The sequence below is a fragment of the Saccopteryx bilineata genome, chromosome 4 (assembly GCF_036850765.1).
Source record: "Saccopteryx bilineata isolate mSacBil1 chromosome 4, mSacBil1_pri_phased_curated, whole genome shotgun sequence".
Lineage (NCBI taxonomy): Eukaryota > Metazoa > Chordata > Mammalia > Chiroptera > Emballonuridae > Saccopteryx > Saccopteryx bilineata.
The window spans coordinates 148579504-148599283 of NC_089493.1; the positions used below are offsets into that span (position 1 = coordinate 148579504).

The 19780-nt window shown below is 41.7% G+C and overlaps 1 protein-coding gene across 2 annotated transcripts in view; it reads left to right on the top strand.

Annotated features, from left to right (window-relative positions):
• Positions 1-19780, top strand: part of COG5 (component of oligomeric golgi complex 5) — a 484934-nt gene that overhangs the window by 418648 nt on the left and 46506 nt on the right. The window contains exon 18 of one of the 2 annotated variants that reach the window (XM_066272211.1): positions 5260-5415. The exons of the other annotated variant lie outside the window; for it this stretch is intronic. Within the exon in view, the coding sequence (XP_066128308.1) occupies positions 5260-5415 (156 nt within the window). The remainder of the gene's footprint in view (positions 1-5259; positions 5416-19780) is intronic. 2 annotated transcript variants of the gene reach the window in all.

Sequence of the window (19780 nt, forward strand, 5' to 3'; positions counted from 1 at the left end):
TAATTAGTAGAATGAGCTTGAAGAGGTTATATCACAAATAAAACAATTATTTCTTTTTACAAACAGCCTAGACACGTTTTCAGTTATCAACTACAGCTATTGTCTATGCTACAATGCCACTTGATTCAGCACACTTGACCACAAAAATAACGAATTGTTTGACCTTGGGTGCGCACTGCAAACTCCACCTAAAAGAATGTGGGTTTCAAATTGCAGCTAAACATCAAACAGTTCATATCGAGTATAGACGAGTACAAAAGTTGTAAATCTTTATAATGGAATTTTTTTAAAAAAGTAAAGTACCGTGAATCCATTCGACCAATTATTGGAAGTTAATCCTAGATTAGTCACACACGGAATTCTTTTCCGCGTATCACTAACTTTTTAAATATCTCGATTTCCAATAATCAAAGATGCTTCCGCTTCTGAATAGCTGAGATTTTAAAGTAGCAAAGAATATTTAAAAATTAATCGTGGGCTGCATAAACTCATTACACGGGCCAGATTCAGCCCACAGGCTGTATGTTGGCCATGCCTGCCCTATCCACTGGGCCACTGCCTGATCAGGCTGTATTCTAGTAAAATTAAATGAGTCTTGTAATCCACACTGAAAATTGGTAATATATGTAAGGTATTTTCCCCACCGAGGAAGAAAGAAGGGCATAGCCACCAAATGTGGAATAGCAAAAGCTTTATTTAGTAGAGCACTTCCTGAACGAGGTTCTCTGGTCCACAAAACAGGCCAGAGAAGTTGCACCACCTCCCCTGTTTGGGGGTAATTTATAGCATCATTAGGGTGATTGGGTTGATATGATGTGGCAAAATTTCATTGGCTGACAGACAGTCTTTCTTTTTCAAAGGGCTTCTGGGAAGTTTCTTTTGGCGCACATGGGTTTGAGTGGTTCCAGACAAAGTCCCAGACTGGTTCCTCACGTGACCTTTCCCCATTGCCAGCCAACCCACATTCTGATCTTTTATGTCAGATAGGGGCACCGCTATTCATCTGGCTACTTCCTGCTGGTTAGGGGCATCGTGGGAAAGGGGAGGTCTGAAGGTGGTGGCTCTGAAGGGAGTCATGTTTATGGGTGTAGGAACATCTGTTTGACCATGACTTGAGAAACCTTGTGGATGTGGCCCTGTAAGAATTTTTTTAAAAAGGAGCAAATATGAGTAATATGCTGATAATTAGAGGAGGACCTAGGATAGGGGCAGTCCAGGGGAGGATGGGTGGCTGCCACCAGGAGTGAAGCGGGTTGTAGGAGAGGACCTTGTGCAGTTTCTCTTGCAGACGGTGGAGGATCCTGATGCTTTCTTCCATTGGGCCAGTCTCACTGAACAGCATTGCTCCCTGCTTTAGCTCACTCTGGCTGCAGGTTCCTGGTGGGAGAGATAGGAGCAACAGGGGAATCTGTAGGGCCCAACCTTTTTCTTTTCTTTTTTTTTTTTTTTTCCAGGGACAGAGAGAGAGTCAGAGAGAGGGATAGATAGGGACAGACAGGAATGGAGAGAGGTGAGAAGCATCAATCATCAGTTTTTTGTTGCAACACCTTAATTGTTCATTGATTGCTTTCTCATATGTGCCTTGACTGCGGGCCTTCAGCAGACTGAGTAACCCTTTGCTCAAGCCAGCGACCTTGAGTCTAAGCTGGTGAGCTTTTTGCTTAAGCCAGATGAGCCCATGCTCAAGCTGGCGACCTTGGGGTCTCGAACCTGGGTCCTCCTCATCCCAGATCGATGCTCTATCCACTGCGCCACCTCCTGGTCAGGCAGGGCCCAACCTTTTGATGAGCCGGAGATGGGTAGGGCCCAGTAGTTCCGATTGCCAGCAGTCCTGCATGGGGGCAAGCTTGAGGTGAGAGACATGGTTACAAGGTCTTTGTCGTAAGAGCTTGGCTGCAGTACGAGTAGTCAATATTACCGTATGGGGTCCCATCCACCTGGGCTGTAGGGAGCCAGGCTGGAGCTCCCTCAGAAGAACCCTGTCTCCTGGCTGGAGAGGAACTGCTGGGTGTGCTTCATCTGGACCCCCTATGAGAGGAAGGGTCCGGTCCACGTGTTCTCTGAGAAGATGGCGGAGTAAATACAGAAAGGGGAGGTAGGTGGCAAGAGGAGGGGTTTTGGCTAAGAGAGCAAAATTGGGAATTCAGTGTCAAAAGAAGCCTATTAGATTGAGGAAAGAAAGAATCTGAAGGAGTGCAAAAAAGGGGATTCCGTCCAAACTGCATGTCAGGGGTGGCGTGCAAAGGAGAAGAGAAGGGATCCCATCCACTCCCATAACCGAGACCTGTCAGGTAAGTAGAGGTCCAGAGTGTGATGGCAAAACAGAGAAGGTAGCCCCCATGTCCACAAGAGATGAGATGGATGTACCCGCTACCTGCAACATTACCCTGGCTTGATGAGGGTAATGGGGGTCTTTGAGTCCAGGCCACATCAGTCATCCATGAGACCAAGAAGTTCGAGCCATGGGCCGCCTGGCTGGCTTGACCTTCCATTTGGGTGGCTTGTCCTCCACGTAGAGGCGCCGAGGAAGAGCCTGTTGCCCAAAAGGGGCAATTGCTCTGCCAGTGACCAGGCTGCTTGCAGTTAGGGCAGGGTTCAGTGGGCAGCCGCAGGCAGGGCCACTGCCAGGACCAGTGACCCTCCTTGCCACGTTTAAAGCAAGCTCTTGGTGGGGTTCCTCTTTGTGGCCTGGACTTGGGTCTGGCACCTCCTATGTCTTGCCCCTGTTGCTCTGCTGGCCTCAGGGCTGCCACAAGAGCCTGGGTTTGGAGTGTCACCTTCTGCTGCATGCGGGCCTGGCAAACAGCCTTGGCCCTTTCCTACAAGCCACGACTATTAAAAACTTTAAATGCTATGTTCATCAGGTCTCAGATTGGGGTTTGGGGGTTGAGAATAAGAGGAGGGGGTCTCCTGGGGAGCCCAGCACCCAGATTCAGCCAGAAATGCCAGAGCTAGAGGCAGGACAGAAGGAAGATCGGCGTTGGGCTGTGGAGTCAGGAGCCCTGCAAACCCGGGTGAGGGCCAATGGCCAGTGGAGGAGGGTGGCCTGATTGGGGAGAGGGCTTCCTGGAGGGAAGAGACCCAAGCAGAAGAGGTCCACAGAGGGACCAGAGAGGGGTCCCGAAAGAGGGGCACCCCCCGGGGGTCGGGCAGGAGGGAGAGAGAGTTGACGGTCAGTGAAGGAGGAAATATCAGGAGTGAAGGGTTTAGCTGAGTTTTCTCTGGCCAAAAAGGGCCTGCGCCATAGAACAGGCAGCACAGAGATTAGGACGGGAGTGCAAATACTAGAAATCCTGAATGTAAGGGATCTCCAACCATTTCCCAGTTCCTTGGCAATAGTTAAATTGGTGAGGGTGTTAAAATCGAAAGTCCCTTCAGGAGGCCACCTGGTTCGATTATCCAATGGGTATTGTGGCCCGGCCACATGGAGAAGAAGATCAGAGATCAGTTTCTTCTTCTTTAGGGAGGGAGAGATTTCAGATAGGGTACTCTAGGAGTGTTTTTGAGTCAGGTTTAGATTCCTGTGCCCTCCATGGCCACCCTCAGCCCTTGGAGTGATCAGAGATGAGAATTAGCATCCTGCAACTCAAGCTCTGGTCACCAGAAAGTTAGGTAGAGTGGGTGTGTCTGGGACGTCTCCACGGGCACACACGCATTCGGAATGGATAAGAGGTCCCTGACACAGCTGTGATTATGGACAGGGAGTCTCGGCAGAAAGAACTGAGGGGAGGCTGGAGGTAGGGGACTTACTGCACCATGTGCTGAAGTGGGTGGGAGGTCGGAGATCCTGGTTCTTCCTCGGAGGGGAAGGAAAGAGGAGCGGCCCCAGCAGGCTTCAAGCTCCTCTTGGATTTTGGCATCAAATGTAAGGTATTTTCCCCGCCGAGGAAGAAAGAAGGGCATAGCCACCAAGTGTAGAACAGCAAAGGCTTTATTTACTAGAGCGCTTCCCGGACAAAGTTCTCTGGTCTGCAAAACGGGCCAGAGAAGTCACGCTGTCTCCCCTGTGTGGGGGTAATTTATAGCGTCTTTAGGGTGGTTGGGTTGTTATGATGTGGCGAAATTTCATTGGCTGGAAGACACTTGTTCTTTTTCAAAGGGCTTCTGGGAAGTTTCTTTTGGCGTGCATGGGTGTAGGCGGTTCCAGCCAAAGTTCCTGGGTCTGGTTCCTCATGTGACCTTCCCCGATTGCCAACCGACCTCACAATATATATTTAAATATTTTGTATAATAGATCATTTTATTTTAATTATATTATCACATGCTTGTGGCACTTATTTTAGTATGTTATTTTTAATTCTTAAGAAAATCATTTCTACTGGCCAGATTAAAAATTTTGAAACAATTCTCCAAAGTAGTTTCAATGTAACAACTGTGCTTTTGATAAGGCATAAGAAGATATGAAAGGCCCTGACCAGTGGCTCAGTGCATAGAGTGTTGGCCTGGCATATGGATGTCCCAGGTTTGATTCCCTGTCAGGGCACACAAGAGAAGCAACAATATGCTTCTCTTTCCCTCCCTCTCCCCCTTCTCTCTCTCTTCTCCCACAGCCAGTGGCTTGAGCATTGGCCCCAGACAAGGTTGCTGGGTGGATCCTGGTCATGAAGCATGCAGGAGTGTCTCATTATCTCCCCTCCTTTCCCTAGGAAGGGTGGGAGGAAGAAGGAAAAGGAGGGAGGGAGGGAGGGAAGGAATGGAGGGGAAGAGAGGGAGGGGGGAAAGAAACGGGAGGGAAGGGAGGGAGGGAGAAAGGGAGGAAGATATGATAGTTTTGGGGTTTTTTTGCAATCTTAACCTTTGGACCCATGAAACTGTAATCAAGATAGGCCATGCAGGGTCTGATTCTGGCCAAACCAAACCCCGTGTGAAGACTGCCATCATTGACTGTGCCTGCACTCTAGCACGCAGCTCTCCACCCTGTGACACTGAAAATAGTAGCATTGCACTGTGCCCCTCAGTGGCATTGCCATAGGCTGGTCTTTCTTACACCTGAACAAAATCTCTTTCTGTTGGAACTTCATAAGCCTATTTTTATCTATTTTAGTTATTTTCTTTTTTTAATTTTATTTTTGGATTACAGTTTACATTCAGTATTGTTTTGTATTAGTTTCAGTGGTTAAGCAAGCATGTACTTTACAAAGTAATCCCTCAATATTTCAAGTACCCACTTAGCACTGTACATAGTTATTACAATATTTTTTTAGAAGGAAATCTTAACCTTTTTTTTTTATTTTATTTTTTTTATTTTATTCATTTTAGAGAGGAGAGACAGAGAGGAGAGAGAGACAGAGAGAGAGAAAGGGGAGGAGCTGGAAGCATCAACTCCCATATGTGCCTTGACCAAGCAAGCCCAGGGTTTCAAACCGGTGACCTCAGCATTTCCAGGTCGACGCTTTATCCACTGCACCACCACAGGTCAGGCAGTTATTACAATATTATTGACTATATTCCCTGTGCTGTACTTGACATCCTCATAACTGTTTTTGAAACTACCAATTTGTACTTCTTAATCCATTTACCTTTTTTACCTCGTCCACCTAAGCCCCCTTCCCCTATGACTACCATCAGTCTGTTCTCTGTATCTATGAATCTGTTTCTGTTTTATTTGTTTATTTTGTTCTTTAGATTTTACAAATTAGTGAAACCATACGGTATTTGTCTTTTATTGTCTGACTTATTTCATTTAGCATAATACCTTCTAGGTCCATCCACGTTGTCCCAAATGGTAAGATTTTATTTTTTATGTCTGAGTAATAGGCCATTATGTATATGTACCACTACTTTTTTACCCACTAATCTACTGATGGGCACTTGGGTTGTTTCTGTATCTTGACTATTGTAAATAATGCTGCAGTGAACATAGAAGTGCATATATGTTTTGGGATTTTTTATTTAGTTACTTTAAAATTTTTTTAGCCTGACCAGGCGGTGGCGCAGTGGATAGAGCGTTGGACTGGGATGCGGAAGGACCCAGGATCGAGACCCCGAGATCGCCAGCTTGAGTGCGGGCTCATCTGGTTTGAGCAAAGCTCACCAGCTTGGACCCAAGGTTGCTGCTCCAGCAAGGGGTTCCTCGGTCTGCTGAAGGCCCATGGTCAAGGCACATATGAGAAAGCAATCAATGAACAACTAAGGTGTCGCAACGAAAAAAACTGATGATTGATGCTTCTCATCTCTCTCCGTTCCTGTCTGTCTGTCCCTATCTGTCCCTCTCTCTGACTCTCTCTCTGTCTCTGTAAATAAAAAAAATTTTAAAAAAAAAATTAAAAAAAAAAATTTTTTTTATTGATTGATTGGTTTTAGAGAAAAAGAAGAGAGAGAAAGAGAGAGGAACATCAGTTGTTGTTCCACTTACTTGTGCATTCGTTGGTTAATTCTTGTGTGTGCCCTGAATGAGGATTGAATCTACAACCTTACCTTATTGGGACAATGCTCTAACCAACTGAACTATCCCGCCAGGGCTGTTTTGGGTTTCTTTAGCTATATACCCAGAAGTGGAATTGCTGGATCATAAGGTAGTTCCATTTTAAATTTTTTGAAAGTTCCATAAAATTTTGATAGTTTTCTGTAGTGGCTGTACTAATCTGCACTCCTACAGAAGTGCACAGGGTTTTCTTTTTCTCCATATCCTCATCAACACTTGTGTTTTTGTTTTTGTTTTAAGATTTTATAGGTTGGGGAGGACAAGAACCAGTTGTTATACCCTAGCTGTTCATTGGTTGCTTGTCATAAGTGCCTTGACTGCGGACAAGCCGAAAGTTTTAAACCAGGGACCTAAGTGTTCTGGGTCTGTACTCTATCTACTGTGCTACCACAAGTCAGGCCAACTCTTGTTTTTTGTTGATTTTTTGATGATGATAGCCATTCTGATAGATATGTGGTGATGTCTCATTATGGTTTTAATGTACATTTCTTTGATAATTAGTAATACTGAATATTGTCTATTGGCCATCTATATCTCCTCTTTGGAGAAATGACTGTTCAGTTCCTCTGCTTGTTTTTAAATTGGATTGTGTTTTTTGGTGTTAAGTTGTATAAGTTCTTTATAAATTTTGAATAGTCATTTCTTATCTGATACATCATTGGCAAATATCTTCTTTCATTCAGTAAGTTGTCTTCATTTTGTTGATGGTTTCCTTTTGTGCAAAAACATTTTAGTTTGATGTGGTTTCATTTGTTTATTTTCTTTTCTTTCCCTTGCCCAAAGAGATATATCTGAAAAATGTTGCTAAGAGAAGTGTCACAGATGTTATTGCCTTATGTTTACTTTGAAGAGTTTTATGGTTTCAAGTCTTACATTTAAGTCTTCTCTCCATTTTGAGTTTATTCTTGTGTATGGTGTAAGAAGGTGGTCTAGTTTCATTGCTTTGCATATATATGTCTAATTTTTCAACACCATGTATTGAATAGACTATCTTTCCCCCATTGTATGTTCTTGTCTCCTTTGTCATGTACTAATTGACCATAGAAGTGTAGATTTATTTCTGGGTTTTTCATTCTATTTTATTGATCCACATGTCTGGTTTTAGGACAATACCAGTTTTTAGGCTATATTTGTGATAATATAGCCTTGTAGTATAGAGTTATATCAGGTAGCATACTACCTCAAACCTTTTTTTTTTTTTTTTTACCTCAAACTGTTCTTATTTCTCAAGATTGCTGTGCCTACTGAGGTTCTTTTGTAGTTTCATATAAATTTTTGGATTATTTGTTCTAGTTATGTAAAATATGCCATTGTTATTCTGATAGGAATTACATAGAATTATATAGGTTGCTTTGGGTGGTATGGAACATTTTAACGATTTTAATTCTTCTTATCCATGAGCATCATACATGCTTTCATTTATTTGTGTCTTCATCAATTTCTTCAATGTTTTACAATATTCTGAGTATGGGTCTTATAGCTCCTTGGTTAAATTTATTCCTAGGTATCTTTATTAATGCAATTGTAAATGAGATTGTTTTCTTAGTTTCCCTTTCTGATAGTTTATTGTTAGTGTATAAAAATGCAGCTGATTCCTGGGTATTTATTTTGTATCTTGCTACTTTACTAATTTAATTTATCAGTTCTAATAGTTATTTTGGTGGAATCTTTAGGGTTCTCTATATATAGTATAATGTCACCCGCAAATAGACAGTTTTACTTCTTTCTCTCAAATTTAGATGCCTTTTTCTTCTTCTTATCTGATTGCTGTGACTAGGACTTCTACTACTATGTTGAATAAGACTGGTGAAAGTGGACATCCTTGTCTTGTTTCTGATCTGAAGGGAAATGCTTTTTGGGTTTTTTCAGTTGAGTATGATGATAACTGTGCGTTTGTCATATACAGCCTTTGTTATGTTGAGGTATGTTTCCTCTATTCCCACTTTGCTGAGAGTTTTTATCAAAAATGAATGTTGTCAAATGCTTTTTCTGCATCTATTCATGTGGTCATATAATTTTTATCTTTTATTTGTTTATGTGGTGTATTATGTGAATTAATTTGTGGATATTGAACCAACATTGAATACCAGAAATAAAATCCTACTTGATCATGGTGTGTGTGTGATCTTTTTAATGTATGAATTCGGATTGATAAAAAAAATTTTTTTTTTTTTGCACTTTTCTGAAGCTGGAAATGAGGAGGCAGTCAGACAGACTCCTGCATGCGCCAGACTGGGATCCACCCGGCACGCCCACCAGAGGGCGATGCTCTGCCCATCCAGGGCGTCGCTCTGTTGCGACCAGAGCCACTCTAGCGCCTGGGGCAGAGGCCAAGGAGCCATCCCCAGCACCCGGGCCATCTTTTGCTCCAATGGAGCCTCGGCTGTGGGAGTGGAAGAGAGAGACAGAGAGGAAGGAGAGGGGGAGGGGTGGAGAAGCAGATGGGCACTTCTCCTGTGTGCCCTGGCCGGGAATTGAACTCAGGACTCCTGCACGCCAGTCCGACGCTCTACCACAGAGCCAACTGGCCAGGGCCGGCTTGATAACATTTTTGAAGATTTTTGCATTTATGTTTATCAGGGATATTGGGGTTTAATTTTCTCTTTTAATGTCTTTATCTGGTTTTGAAATAAAAATAATGCTAGCCTTTTAAAATAAGCTTGGCAGTCTTTCCTCTTTTTTTTTTTTAACAGAGACAGAGAGAGAGTCAGAGAGAGGGATAGATAGGGACAGACAGACAGGAACGGAGAAATGAGAAGCATCAATCATTAGTTTTTCATTTTGCGCTGCAACACTTTAGTTGTTCATTGATTGCTTTCTCATGTGTGCCTTGACCGCGGGCCTTCAGCAGACTGAGTAACTTCTTGCTTGAGCCAGTGACCTTGGGTCCAAGCTGGTGAGCTTTGCTCAAACCAGATGAGCCCGCGCTCAAGCTGGAGACCTCGGGGTCTCCAACCTGGGTCCTCCACATCCCAGTCCGATGCTCTATCCACTGTGCCACCGCCTGGTCAGGCTTTTCTTCTCTTGATTTTTTTAAAAAAATTTGGGGGGTGAATAGTATAAGAAAGGTAATTATTAATTCTTTTTTGACTATTTGGTAAATTTACCTGTAATGCCATCTATCTAGTCCAGGACTTTTGTTGTTAGGAGTTGTTTGATTACTGCTTTGATTTCATTGTCTCTGTGTAATCAGTCTGTTCAGATTTTCTGTTTCTTGGTTCAATTTTGAAAGATTTTATTTCTAGGAATTTATTCATTTCTTCCAGTGTCTATTTTGTTGGCATGTAATTAGTCATAGTATTTTCTTATAACCCTTTATATTTCTGTGGTATCATTTATTACTTCTCTTCTTTTGTTATTTTATCTGTTTGGAATCTCTCTTTTTCTTGATGTGCCTGGTTAAAAGTATATTAATCTTGTTTATCTTTTTTTTTTTTTAATCTTGTTTATCTTCTCAAAGAAACTGGTCTTGGTTTTATTGATTTTTTTTAGACTATTACGTTTATACTCTGATCTTTATTACTGCCTTTTTTCTACTCACTTTGCTCTTTGTTTCATTGTTTGTTTTTAGTTAGCTTTGTAGGTATAGGGTTAGATTGTTTATTTGAGATTTTCTTGTTTCTTGAGGTTTGTCTATAATGCTATCAATTTATTTCCCTCTAAGAACTGCTTTTACTTTGGGCTATTGCGTTTTCATTTTCATTTTTCCCAAGATATGTTTTGATTTCTTGCTTGATCTCATTAATTGTTTAGTAATTGTTATTTTTGTTTGTTTGTTTTGTTTTTTTTATAAATAAATTTTTATTTTAATGGGGTGACATCAATAAATCAGGGTACATACATTCAAAGAAAACATTTCCAGGTTATCTTGTCATTTAGTTATGTTGCATACCCATCACCCGAAGAGAGATCGTCCTCTGCCACCCTCCATCCAGTTCTCTCTGTACCCCTTCCCCTCCCCTCCCCCTCTCCCTCCTTCCCTCCCCCCACCCCTCATAGCCACCACACTCCTGTTCATGCCTCTCAGTCTCGCTTTTATGTCCCACCAATGTATGGAATCCTGCAGTTGCTGTTTTTTTCTGATTCGCTTATCTCACTCCGCACAATGCTACCAAGACTCCACCATTCCGCTATAAGTGATCCAATGTCACCATTTCTCCTAGCTGAATAATATACCATGGTGTATATGTGCCCCATCTTCTTCATCCAGTCCTCTATTTTTTTTTACAGTGATTAAAAGCCTTTAAGCAAACTCTTGGCCAATACAGCAAGAATCCATAAATGAGTAGTGTCCTTAACATGTTCCCCAAGTCCAAGTTGGCCCCCTCACCATGCCAAATCCCTGAAAAATGCAACCCAACCACAGTTCAGTCTGTTAGGAGCTGTCACAAAGAGCAGGAGTCCAGGAAAGTTCCCCACAGGAAAAGTCCGTATGGCACTGGAATTGTCACGATTCTATACTTTGCAGCTCATGTCCAAGTCCCAATGACCGCTGCTTCTAGCTGATAATGATTCAGGTAGACTGGAAAAAGCCATTTGCAGCATGCGTGGATATGGAGCTTCTGTTCTCCTCTGCCTGGAGAGTTGAGACCAGGTTGCTTTTCCCTGGAGCTCTGTGACTGTGGCCTGGTAAAGAGAACCTTGGGATACACTAAGCTGGGTGGCAAAGGTAAATTCATAATACAAGTTGGCAAAAGGAGGAAAGAGAGCTCTAAATTAAGAGTAGGTCCCAGCCTGAAATATGAGTGGGGCATTGAGGTAGGAGGAATAAAGGAAACACTATATATTAAGGACTATCAACACCCACAACAGAGATCTTTGAGGGAAGAATAAAAAACCTGACTATTCAGGCAAAACATAGTTAAGTGGCCCTTGTGCGAATGAGATCAGTTTACCTGCTTCTTGGAAGAAATACCCTAGGCTCGTCCACAGTGTCGTAGATGGGGTCGATGGCCCTGGGCACCTTCAGCCTTCAGTGGCAAATCCCAGCTTTCTGGGCAAGGTTAGGTCATAGGTGGCTGGAGCAGGGCTGGAAGAGACTGAACCCTCCCTTAGAGGAGCGAGGGGGAAGCCCACCTTCCAGTGTCCCTGTTTCCTCACAGCAGAGGTGTGTAAGCCTGGCAGGCTTTAGCTCAATGACCTTCCTTTCCACTATTGAAGCAGGACCCAGATGGCATCCTATGAGACCCCTTTGGGGTGCTGCAGCCTTTAAGGGTGTATCCTAAAAGCTGTTAGTTCCCCCTGATCTCTAATGGGCTTTTTCTGCCTCTAGGTATCTTAAAAGCCATTCTCAGAAGATCTCGCTGAGGGGTTTGAGGATCCCCATTCGCCTATATAAATCTTTTCCATATATCTGGAGCTATTTGGAAAAAAGAACAGTGTTATTAGCTAGATCTAATAAAGAAGGTAGATTTGGTGTCTCCTGTTCATCAGCTTTCAAAAGAAATGTAATTTTTTTTTTTTTTTAAGTAAAAAGCATGATATGGTAGACCCGTCGGAGTCATTGGCCTGGTGTGCAGGATTCCCGGGTTCGATTCCTGGCCAGAGCACACAGGAGAAGCGCCCATCTACCTCTCCACCCCTCCCCCTCTCCCCCCTCCCGGTCCCTCTCCTCCCGCCCGCAGCCAAGGCTCCACCGGAGCAAATCCACCCTGGGCACTAAGGATGGCCCCATGGCCTCCGCCCCAGTCGCTAGAATGGCTCCGGTTGTAACAGAGCAACATCCCAGATGGGCAGAGCATTCCCCCCGGTAGGCACGCCAGGTGGATCCCAGTCAGGCGCATGCAGGAGTCTGTCTGCTTGCCTCCCCATCCCCATCCTCAGAAATATACAAAAAATAAATAAATAAAAGAAAAAATACAAAAAAAAAAGGTGGGGCATTCCCTTGTGCTAAAGCTCCAGGAAGCATGGAGTGAGCTTGAGTATGTCCTATGAAACATGGAGCTCTATGTTTACATATAAGTCTTTGAAGAAGGAAGAACTGCTGAAATAGTTTGTCAGCATTTGTCCCTAAGACAGCAGTCTTTATAGTGGGAACACCATACGTAAATATTTGCTGTCTGTCTATAGATTAAGGGGGGAATATGGCCAATGCTGAAAAGCTATGATCTTTGTGCCCCTCCCCTCCCCCAACCCCCTCCCTGTCCTCCCCCCACCCTGTAACCCCAACACTGTTGTTCATGTCTCTGAGTCTCATCTTTATGTCTCACCTATGTATGGAAACATATAGTTCTTAGTTTTTTCTGATTTACTTCTTTCACTCAGTATAATGTTATCAAGGCCCATCCATGTTGTTGTACAAGATCCTATGTCATCATTTCTTATGGCTGAGTAGTATTCCATAGTATATATATACCAAAGCTTTTAATCCACTCATCCTCTGATGGACACTTGGGCTGTTTCCAAATCTTTGCTATTGTGAACAATGCTGCCATAAACATGGGGGTGCATTTCTTCTTTGCAAACAGTGCTATGGTGTTCTTGGGGTATATTCCTAACAGTGGTATAGCTGGGTCAAAAGGCAGTTCGATTTTTAATTTCTTGAGGTATCTCCATACTGTTTTCCACAGTGGCTGCACCAGTCTGCATTCCCACCAGCAGTGCAGGAGGGTTCCCTTTTCTCCACATCTTCGCCAGCACTTATTCTGTGTTGTTTTATTGATGAGTGCCATTCTGACTGGTGTGAGGTGATATCTCATTGTGGTTTTAATTTGCATTTCTCTAATCATTAGTGATGTTGAACATTTTTTCATATGCCTATTGGCCATCTGTGTGTCCTCTTTGGAGAAGTGTCTATTCATTTCTTTTGCCCATTTTTGGATTGGATTGTTTGTCTTCCTGGTATTAAGTTTTACAAGTTCTTTATAAATTTTGGTTATTAACCCCTTATCAGACGCTATGTCAAATATATTCTCCCATTGTGTAGTTTGTCTTTTTATTCTGTTCTTATTGTCTTTAGCTGTGCAGAAGCTTTTTAGTTTGATAAAGTCCCATTTGTTTATCCTGTCTTTTATTTCACTTGCCTGTGGAGACAAATCAGCAAATATATTGCTGCGACAGATGTCAGAGAGCTTACTGCCTATGTTTTCTTCTAAGATGCTTATGGTTTCATGGCTTACATTCAAGTCTTTTATCCATTTTGAGTTTATTTTTGTGAGTGGTGTAAGTTGGTGGTCTAGTTTCATTTTTTTGCAGGTAGCTGTCCAGTTTTCCCAACACCATTTGTTGAAGAGGCTGTCTTTACTCCATTGTATTGTCTTACCTCCTTTGTCAAATACCAGTTGTCCATAGAGCTGTGGGTTTATTTCTGAGTTCTCTGTTCTGTTCCATTGATCTATGTGCCTGTTCTTATGCCAGTACCATGCTGTTTTGAGTACAATGGCCTTATAATATAACTTGATATCTGGAAGTGTGATACCTCCCGCTTTTTTCTTCCTTTTCAGGATCGCTGAGGCTATTCGTGTTCTTTTTTGGTTCCATATAAATTTTTGGAATATGTGTTCTATGTCTTTGAAGTAAGTCATTGGTATTTTCATTGGTATTGCATTGAATTTATAAATTGCTTTGGGTAATATAGACATTTTAATGATGTTTATTCTTCCTAACCATGAGCATGATATATGCCTCCACTTATTCGTATCTTCCCTGATTTCTTTTATCAATGTTTTATAATTTTCTGAGTACAAGTCTTTAATCTCCTTTGTTGGATTTATTCCTAGGTACTTTATTTTTTTGGTTGCAATGGTAAAGGGGATTGATTCCCTGATTTCTCTTTCTGACAGTTCATTATTAGTGTATAAAAATGCCTCTGATTTCTGAGTATTGATTTTATATCCTGCCACCTTGCCAAATTCTTTTATCAGGTCTAGTAGTTTTTTGACTGAAACTTTAGGGTTTTCTATATACAATATCATGTCATCTGCAAATAATGATAGTTTTACTTCTTCTTTTCCAATTTGGATGCCTTTTATTTCTTTTTCTTGTCTGATTGCTGTGGCGAGGACTTCCAGAACTATGTTGAATAAGAGTGGTGAAAGGGGGCACCCCTGCCTTGTTCCTGATCTTAAGGGGATAGCTTTTAATTTTTGCCCATTGAGTATTATGTTGGCTGTGGGTTTGTCATAGATGGCCTTTATCATGTTGAGGTATGTTCCCTGTATTCCCACTTTGCTGAGAGTTTTGATCATGAATGGGTGCTGGACTTTATCAAATGCTTTTTCTGCATCTATTGAAATTATCATGTGGTTTTTCTCCTTTCTTTTGTTTATGTGATGAATCACATTGATTGATTTGCGAATATTATACCAGCCTTGCCTCCCGAGAATAAATCCTACCTGATCATGGTGTATGATTTTTTTCATATATTGCTGGATCCGGTTTGCTAATATTTTATTGAGGATTTTTGCATCTAAGTTCATCAGGGATATTGGCCTATAATTTTCTTTTTTTGTGTTGTCTTTGCCTGATTTTGGAATCAGAATTATGCTTGCCTCATAAAAGGAGTTTGGAAGTCTTCCTTCCTCTTGAATTTTTTGAAATAGCTTGAGAAGGATAGGAGTTAGTTCTTCTTTGAACATTTGGTAGAATTCACTTGTGAAGCCATCAGGCCCAGGACTTTTCTTTTTTGGGAGTTTTTTGATAGGTGTTTTAATCTCATTTGTTGTAATTGGTCTGTTTAGGTTTTCTGATTCTTCAGATTGATTTTTGGAAGATTATATGATTCAAGGAATTTGTCCATTTCATCTAGGTTGTCTAGTTTTTTGGCGTACAGTTCTTCATAGTATTTTCTTACAATATTTTGTATTTCTGTTGTGTCAGTTGTTATTTCTCCACTCTCGTTTCTAATTTTATTTATTTGAGTCCTCTCTCTTTTTTTCTTGTTGAGTCTTGTTAAAGGTTCATCGATCTTGTTTACCTTTTCAAAGAACCAGCTCCTGGTTTCATTGATCCTCTGTATTGTTTCTTTAGCCTCTATGTCATTTATTTCTGCTCTGACCTTTATTATTTCCTTCCTTCTACTAGCTCTGGGCTTTACTTGCTGTTCTTTTTCTAGTTCTTTTAGATGCAGGGTTAAGTTATTAATTTGAGCTTTTTCTAGTTTCTTGAGGTATGCCTGTAATGCTATAAACTTCCCTCTCAGGACTGCTTTTGCTGTGTCCCATAAATTTTGAGTTGATGTATGCTCATTATCGTTTGTTTCTAGGAATTTTTTAATTCCTTCTTTGATCTCAATGTTAACCCATTCATTGTTTAATAATGTGCTATTTAGTTTCCAAGTGTTTGAATGTTTTTCAATTTTTCTATTGTGGTTGATTTCTAGTTTAATGCCATTGTGATCAGAGAAAGTGCTTGATATGATTTCAATCTTCTTAAATTTGTTCAGCCTGCTTTTGTGCCCTAACATGTGGTCTATTCTAGAGAATGTACCATGAGCACTTGAAAAGAATATATATTCTGCTGTTTTAGGGTGAAAGGTTCTGAAGATATCTATTAAATCGAGTTCATCTAATATGTCCTTTAAGTCTGCTGTTTCTTTGTTAATTTTCTTTCTTGAGGATCTATCTAATGATGTTAATGGGGTATTGAAATCTCCTACTATTATAGCATTGCTGTTGATCTCGCCCTTTAAGTCTATCAAAGTCTGCTTTATATATTTAGGGGCTCCTATATTAGGTGCGTAGATATTTATAATGGTTATATCTTCCTTTTGGATTGCTCCCTTTATCATTATGTAGTGACCTTCTTTATCTCTAACTATGGTCTTTGTTCTAAAGTCCATTTTGTCTGATATAAGTATTGCTACCCCAGCTTTTTTTTCATTTCCATTTGCGTGAAATATTTTTTTTTCCATCCTTTTATCTTCAGTCTGTGTGCATCTTTTGATTTAAGGTGTGTCTCTTGTAGACAGCATATATATGGGTCCTGTTTTCTTATCCACGCAGCTACCCTATGTCTCTTGATCGGATCATTTAATCCATTAACATTTAAGGTTATTACTGATATGTAATTGTTTATTGCCATTGTTTTTCTTTAAAACTGTTTTTCTCTTTTGCTATATTCTTTTTTTCCTTTGATCTGTTTACAACAGGTCCCTTAGCATTTCTTGCAGCCTTGGTTTGGTTGCAGTGAAATCCTTGAGTTTTTTTTTGTCTGTAAAGCTTTTTATTTCTCCTTCAATTTTAAATGATAGCCTTGCTGGATAAAGTAGTCTTGGTTGTAGGTTCTTGTTCTGCATTACTTTGAATATTTCTTGCCATTCCCTTCTGGCTTCAAGTGTTTCTGTTGAGAAGTCGGAAGTCATCCTTATGGGGGCTCCTTTGTAGGTGATTGTCTTTTTTTCTCTAGCAGCTTTTAATATTTTCTCTTTATCATTTAGCTTTGGTAATTTAATTATGATGTGTCTTGGTGTTGGTTTCTTTGGGTTTCTCCTTAATGGAGTTCTCTGTGCTTCCTGAACATGTGAAATGTTTTCCTGCCTTAATTGGGGGAAGTTTTCCACTATAATATGTTTGAACAAAGTCTCTATCCCTTGTTCTTTCTCTTCTTCTTCAGGAACCCCTATGATGCGGATGTTATTTCTCTTCATGTTGTCACAGAGCTCTCTTAGAGTATCCTCAGACTTTTTGAGTCTCTTTTCTTTTTTCTGCTCTGCTTCCGTGCCTTTATTTATTGTGTCCTCTTACTCACTGATTCGATTCTCTGCTTCATCCATCCTGCTTTTAATTCCTTCCATTGTATTCTTTATTTCAGATATTGTATTTGTCATTTCTGTCTGATTCTTTTTTATTATTTCAATGTCCTTTTTTATATTTGTTATCTCTTTATTTAGGTTTTCGTAATGGCCATCTATGGTGGTTCTAATATCTTTGAGCATCCTAACAATCGTTATTTTAAACTCTGCATCTGGTAATTTGGTTATATCTGATTCACTTAGGTCCTTTTCTGGGGATTTCTCTTGGTTTATTTGTGTTGTATTTCTCTGCCTCCGCATTTTCTCTTCACAAGAGTGGCTGTGATCACGTGCTCGGGTGCACAAGGGTTGGTGGCCTTGGCCTTTGCCCTGCCCCCGTGTGTGACGTTATGCTCGGTCCTGAGGGCATTGGCGAGCACCTTTGCTCAGCTGCGGGTCTCCGCCTGTTTCCGAGCTTTCGCCCTGCCTTTGCAGGATGATCCCACTCAAGGAACAGCTGCTAGCCTTGGCTCTACCGCCAGGCAAGGTTGCGTGCCCAAGCTCAGCTTCGTAGCGGAACTCCGCCTCTTCTGGGCTTTTGGCTCTACCCCAGCGGGAGGAGCCGGCTACCAAGTCAGACCGCAAGCCTGGGTTGCATGGGCGGGGCAGGGATGTGCTCTTCTGCCCTTGCTCCGGGGCTGGTTTCTTCTACCCTTTCTGAGTTTCCCGCCCTTCTCCCGGAGGCTGGATTACAGGCTGCCAGCAGCTGAGCTTGGCTGCTTTTGCACGCCCCCTTCTCCCTAGCCGGGCAAGATTGAGCTCACACCTGAGCCCACTGGTGGCCAGCCGGCTTCCGCCCCTGCCAGCAGAACCGCGCTTTTGTCTCCCGCTGCCGCCCGCTCTCTGGTGCGCCCTCAGCCGCGTGGGGGGGGGCGTTGCAGCTCGGACCCTAAGACTCACTACTGTAGACCCGAAAGCTCCCTCCTTCTATGCGACTCTGCTCTGAATGCTGCGGGGGAGCTTGTTTGGCTGCTTTCCTGCTTCCCTTTGCTGGTATTGCTGTTTCCGGGGGAAATATTCACTTCAGCTTTGGGGAGTGACTCGTCCCAGGGGTTAGGGTGGCTATCTCCCAAAAATGTTTCTCCCTATGCCTCCTAGATTGCACTCTCTTCCTGTTACTGTGGTTCTCTCCTCTCTCCTCCCGTCCCCAGGAGCCCCGAGTGAGTGTTTGTGAGAGAGATGTTCTGCGTGGTCCCTTTAAGAAGGATCCTGGGTCTGAGAAATCAGACTCTCTCACAAACAGTATCCTGACTTGTTTCCAGTTAAATACTGTCCTTATGCTTCTTCTGGGCTCTGGGGCTGCAGGCTGGGGCTTTGTTCCTGGGGCTCAGGACCCTTTCCCCTCTGCTAAACTCACTTCCCGCCACGTGAGTCTCTCCCTGCTGCCATTCACTCCGAGAAGCTGGGCAGCCCTCTCCGCGTTTCCGCCTTTCCGCTTTTCCTATCAGTCTCTGTGTGGCTTCTTCAGCGTTCCTGGGTTGAAGAGTCCTTTTAGTTTAGTCCAAAGTTGGTTTTTCCAGCTGATAGTTCATAAAATTAGTTTGTAATCCACATTGGTTCTGGGAGGTAGATGCTGGTACGTCCGCCTACTCCAGCGCCATCTTGTCTCTTAGTAATTGTTATTTAGCTTCCATGTCTTTGTATGATATATTTTTCAGGGTTAGTTTTTTTTTTTTTTTTTTTTGTAATTATTTCTAATTCATAACATTGTGGTCAGAGAAGATGCGTGATATGATTTCAGTCAACTTAAATTTATTGAGACTTGTTTTGTGACCTAACGTGGTCTGTTTTATAAACTATTCCATGTACACTTGAAAGAATGTATAGTCTGCTGCTTTGGGGTGAAATGCTCTGAATATGTCAATTAAATTCATTTGATCTAATGTGTCATTTAAGGCTACTATTTTCTTGTTGATTTTCTGACTGAATGGTCTGTCCATTGATATCAATAGGGTTAGAGTTTCCTACCATGATCCTATTGTTGTTGAGCTCTCCTTTTATGTCCATCAATATTTGCTCTATATATTTAAGTGCTTTTATGCCCTTTTTTGTCTCTTGTTATAGTCTTTGGTTCAAAGTCTATTTTGTCTAAGTATTGCTACCCCAGTTTTCTGTTTTGTTTTGTTTCCATTTTTATGAAACATCTTTTTCTTTCTCTTTCAGTCCCTTTGCATCCCAAGTTGGTCTCTTGGAAAGAGCATATATTTGGGTTTTATTTCATTATCTGATCAACCAACCTATGTCTTTTGATTGGAGCATTTAACCATTTACAATTTAAAATGACTTGATAAGTACCTAGTTATTGCCACCTTATCATTCCTATTCATATTCCTCCTTTATTTTCCTTTTCTTTTTTTTAAGGAGGTCCTTTCCTTAAAATTTTATTTATAAAATTAAAGTTAATGGGGTGATATTGGTCAATAAGAGTACATAGGTATCAGGTAAACATTTCTATAGCTTTTGAACTGTTGATTGTGTTATATGAGCATCACCTAAATTCAAATCATTTTCTGTCACCATATAGTTGTCTCTCTCTCTCTCTCTCTCTCTCTCTGAAATCAATAAATAAAAATTAGCCTGACCAGGCAATGGCGCAATAGATAGAGTGTCGGACTGGGATGTGGAGG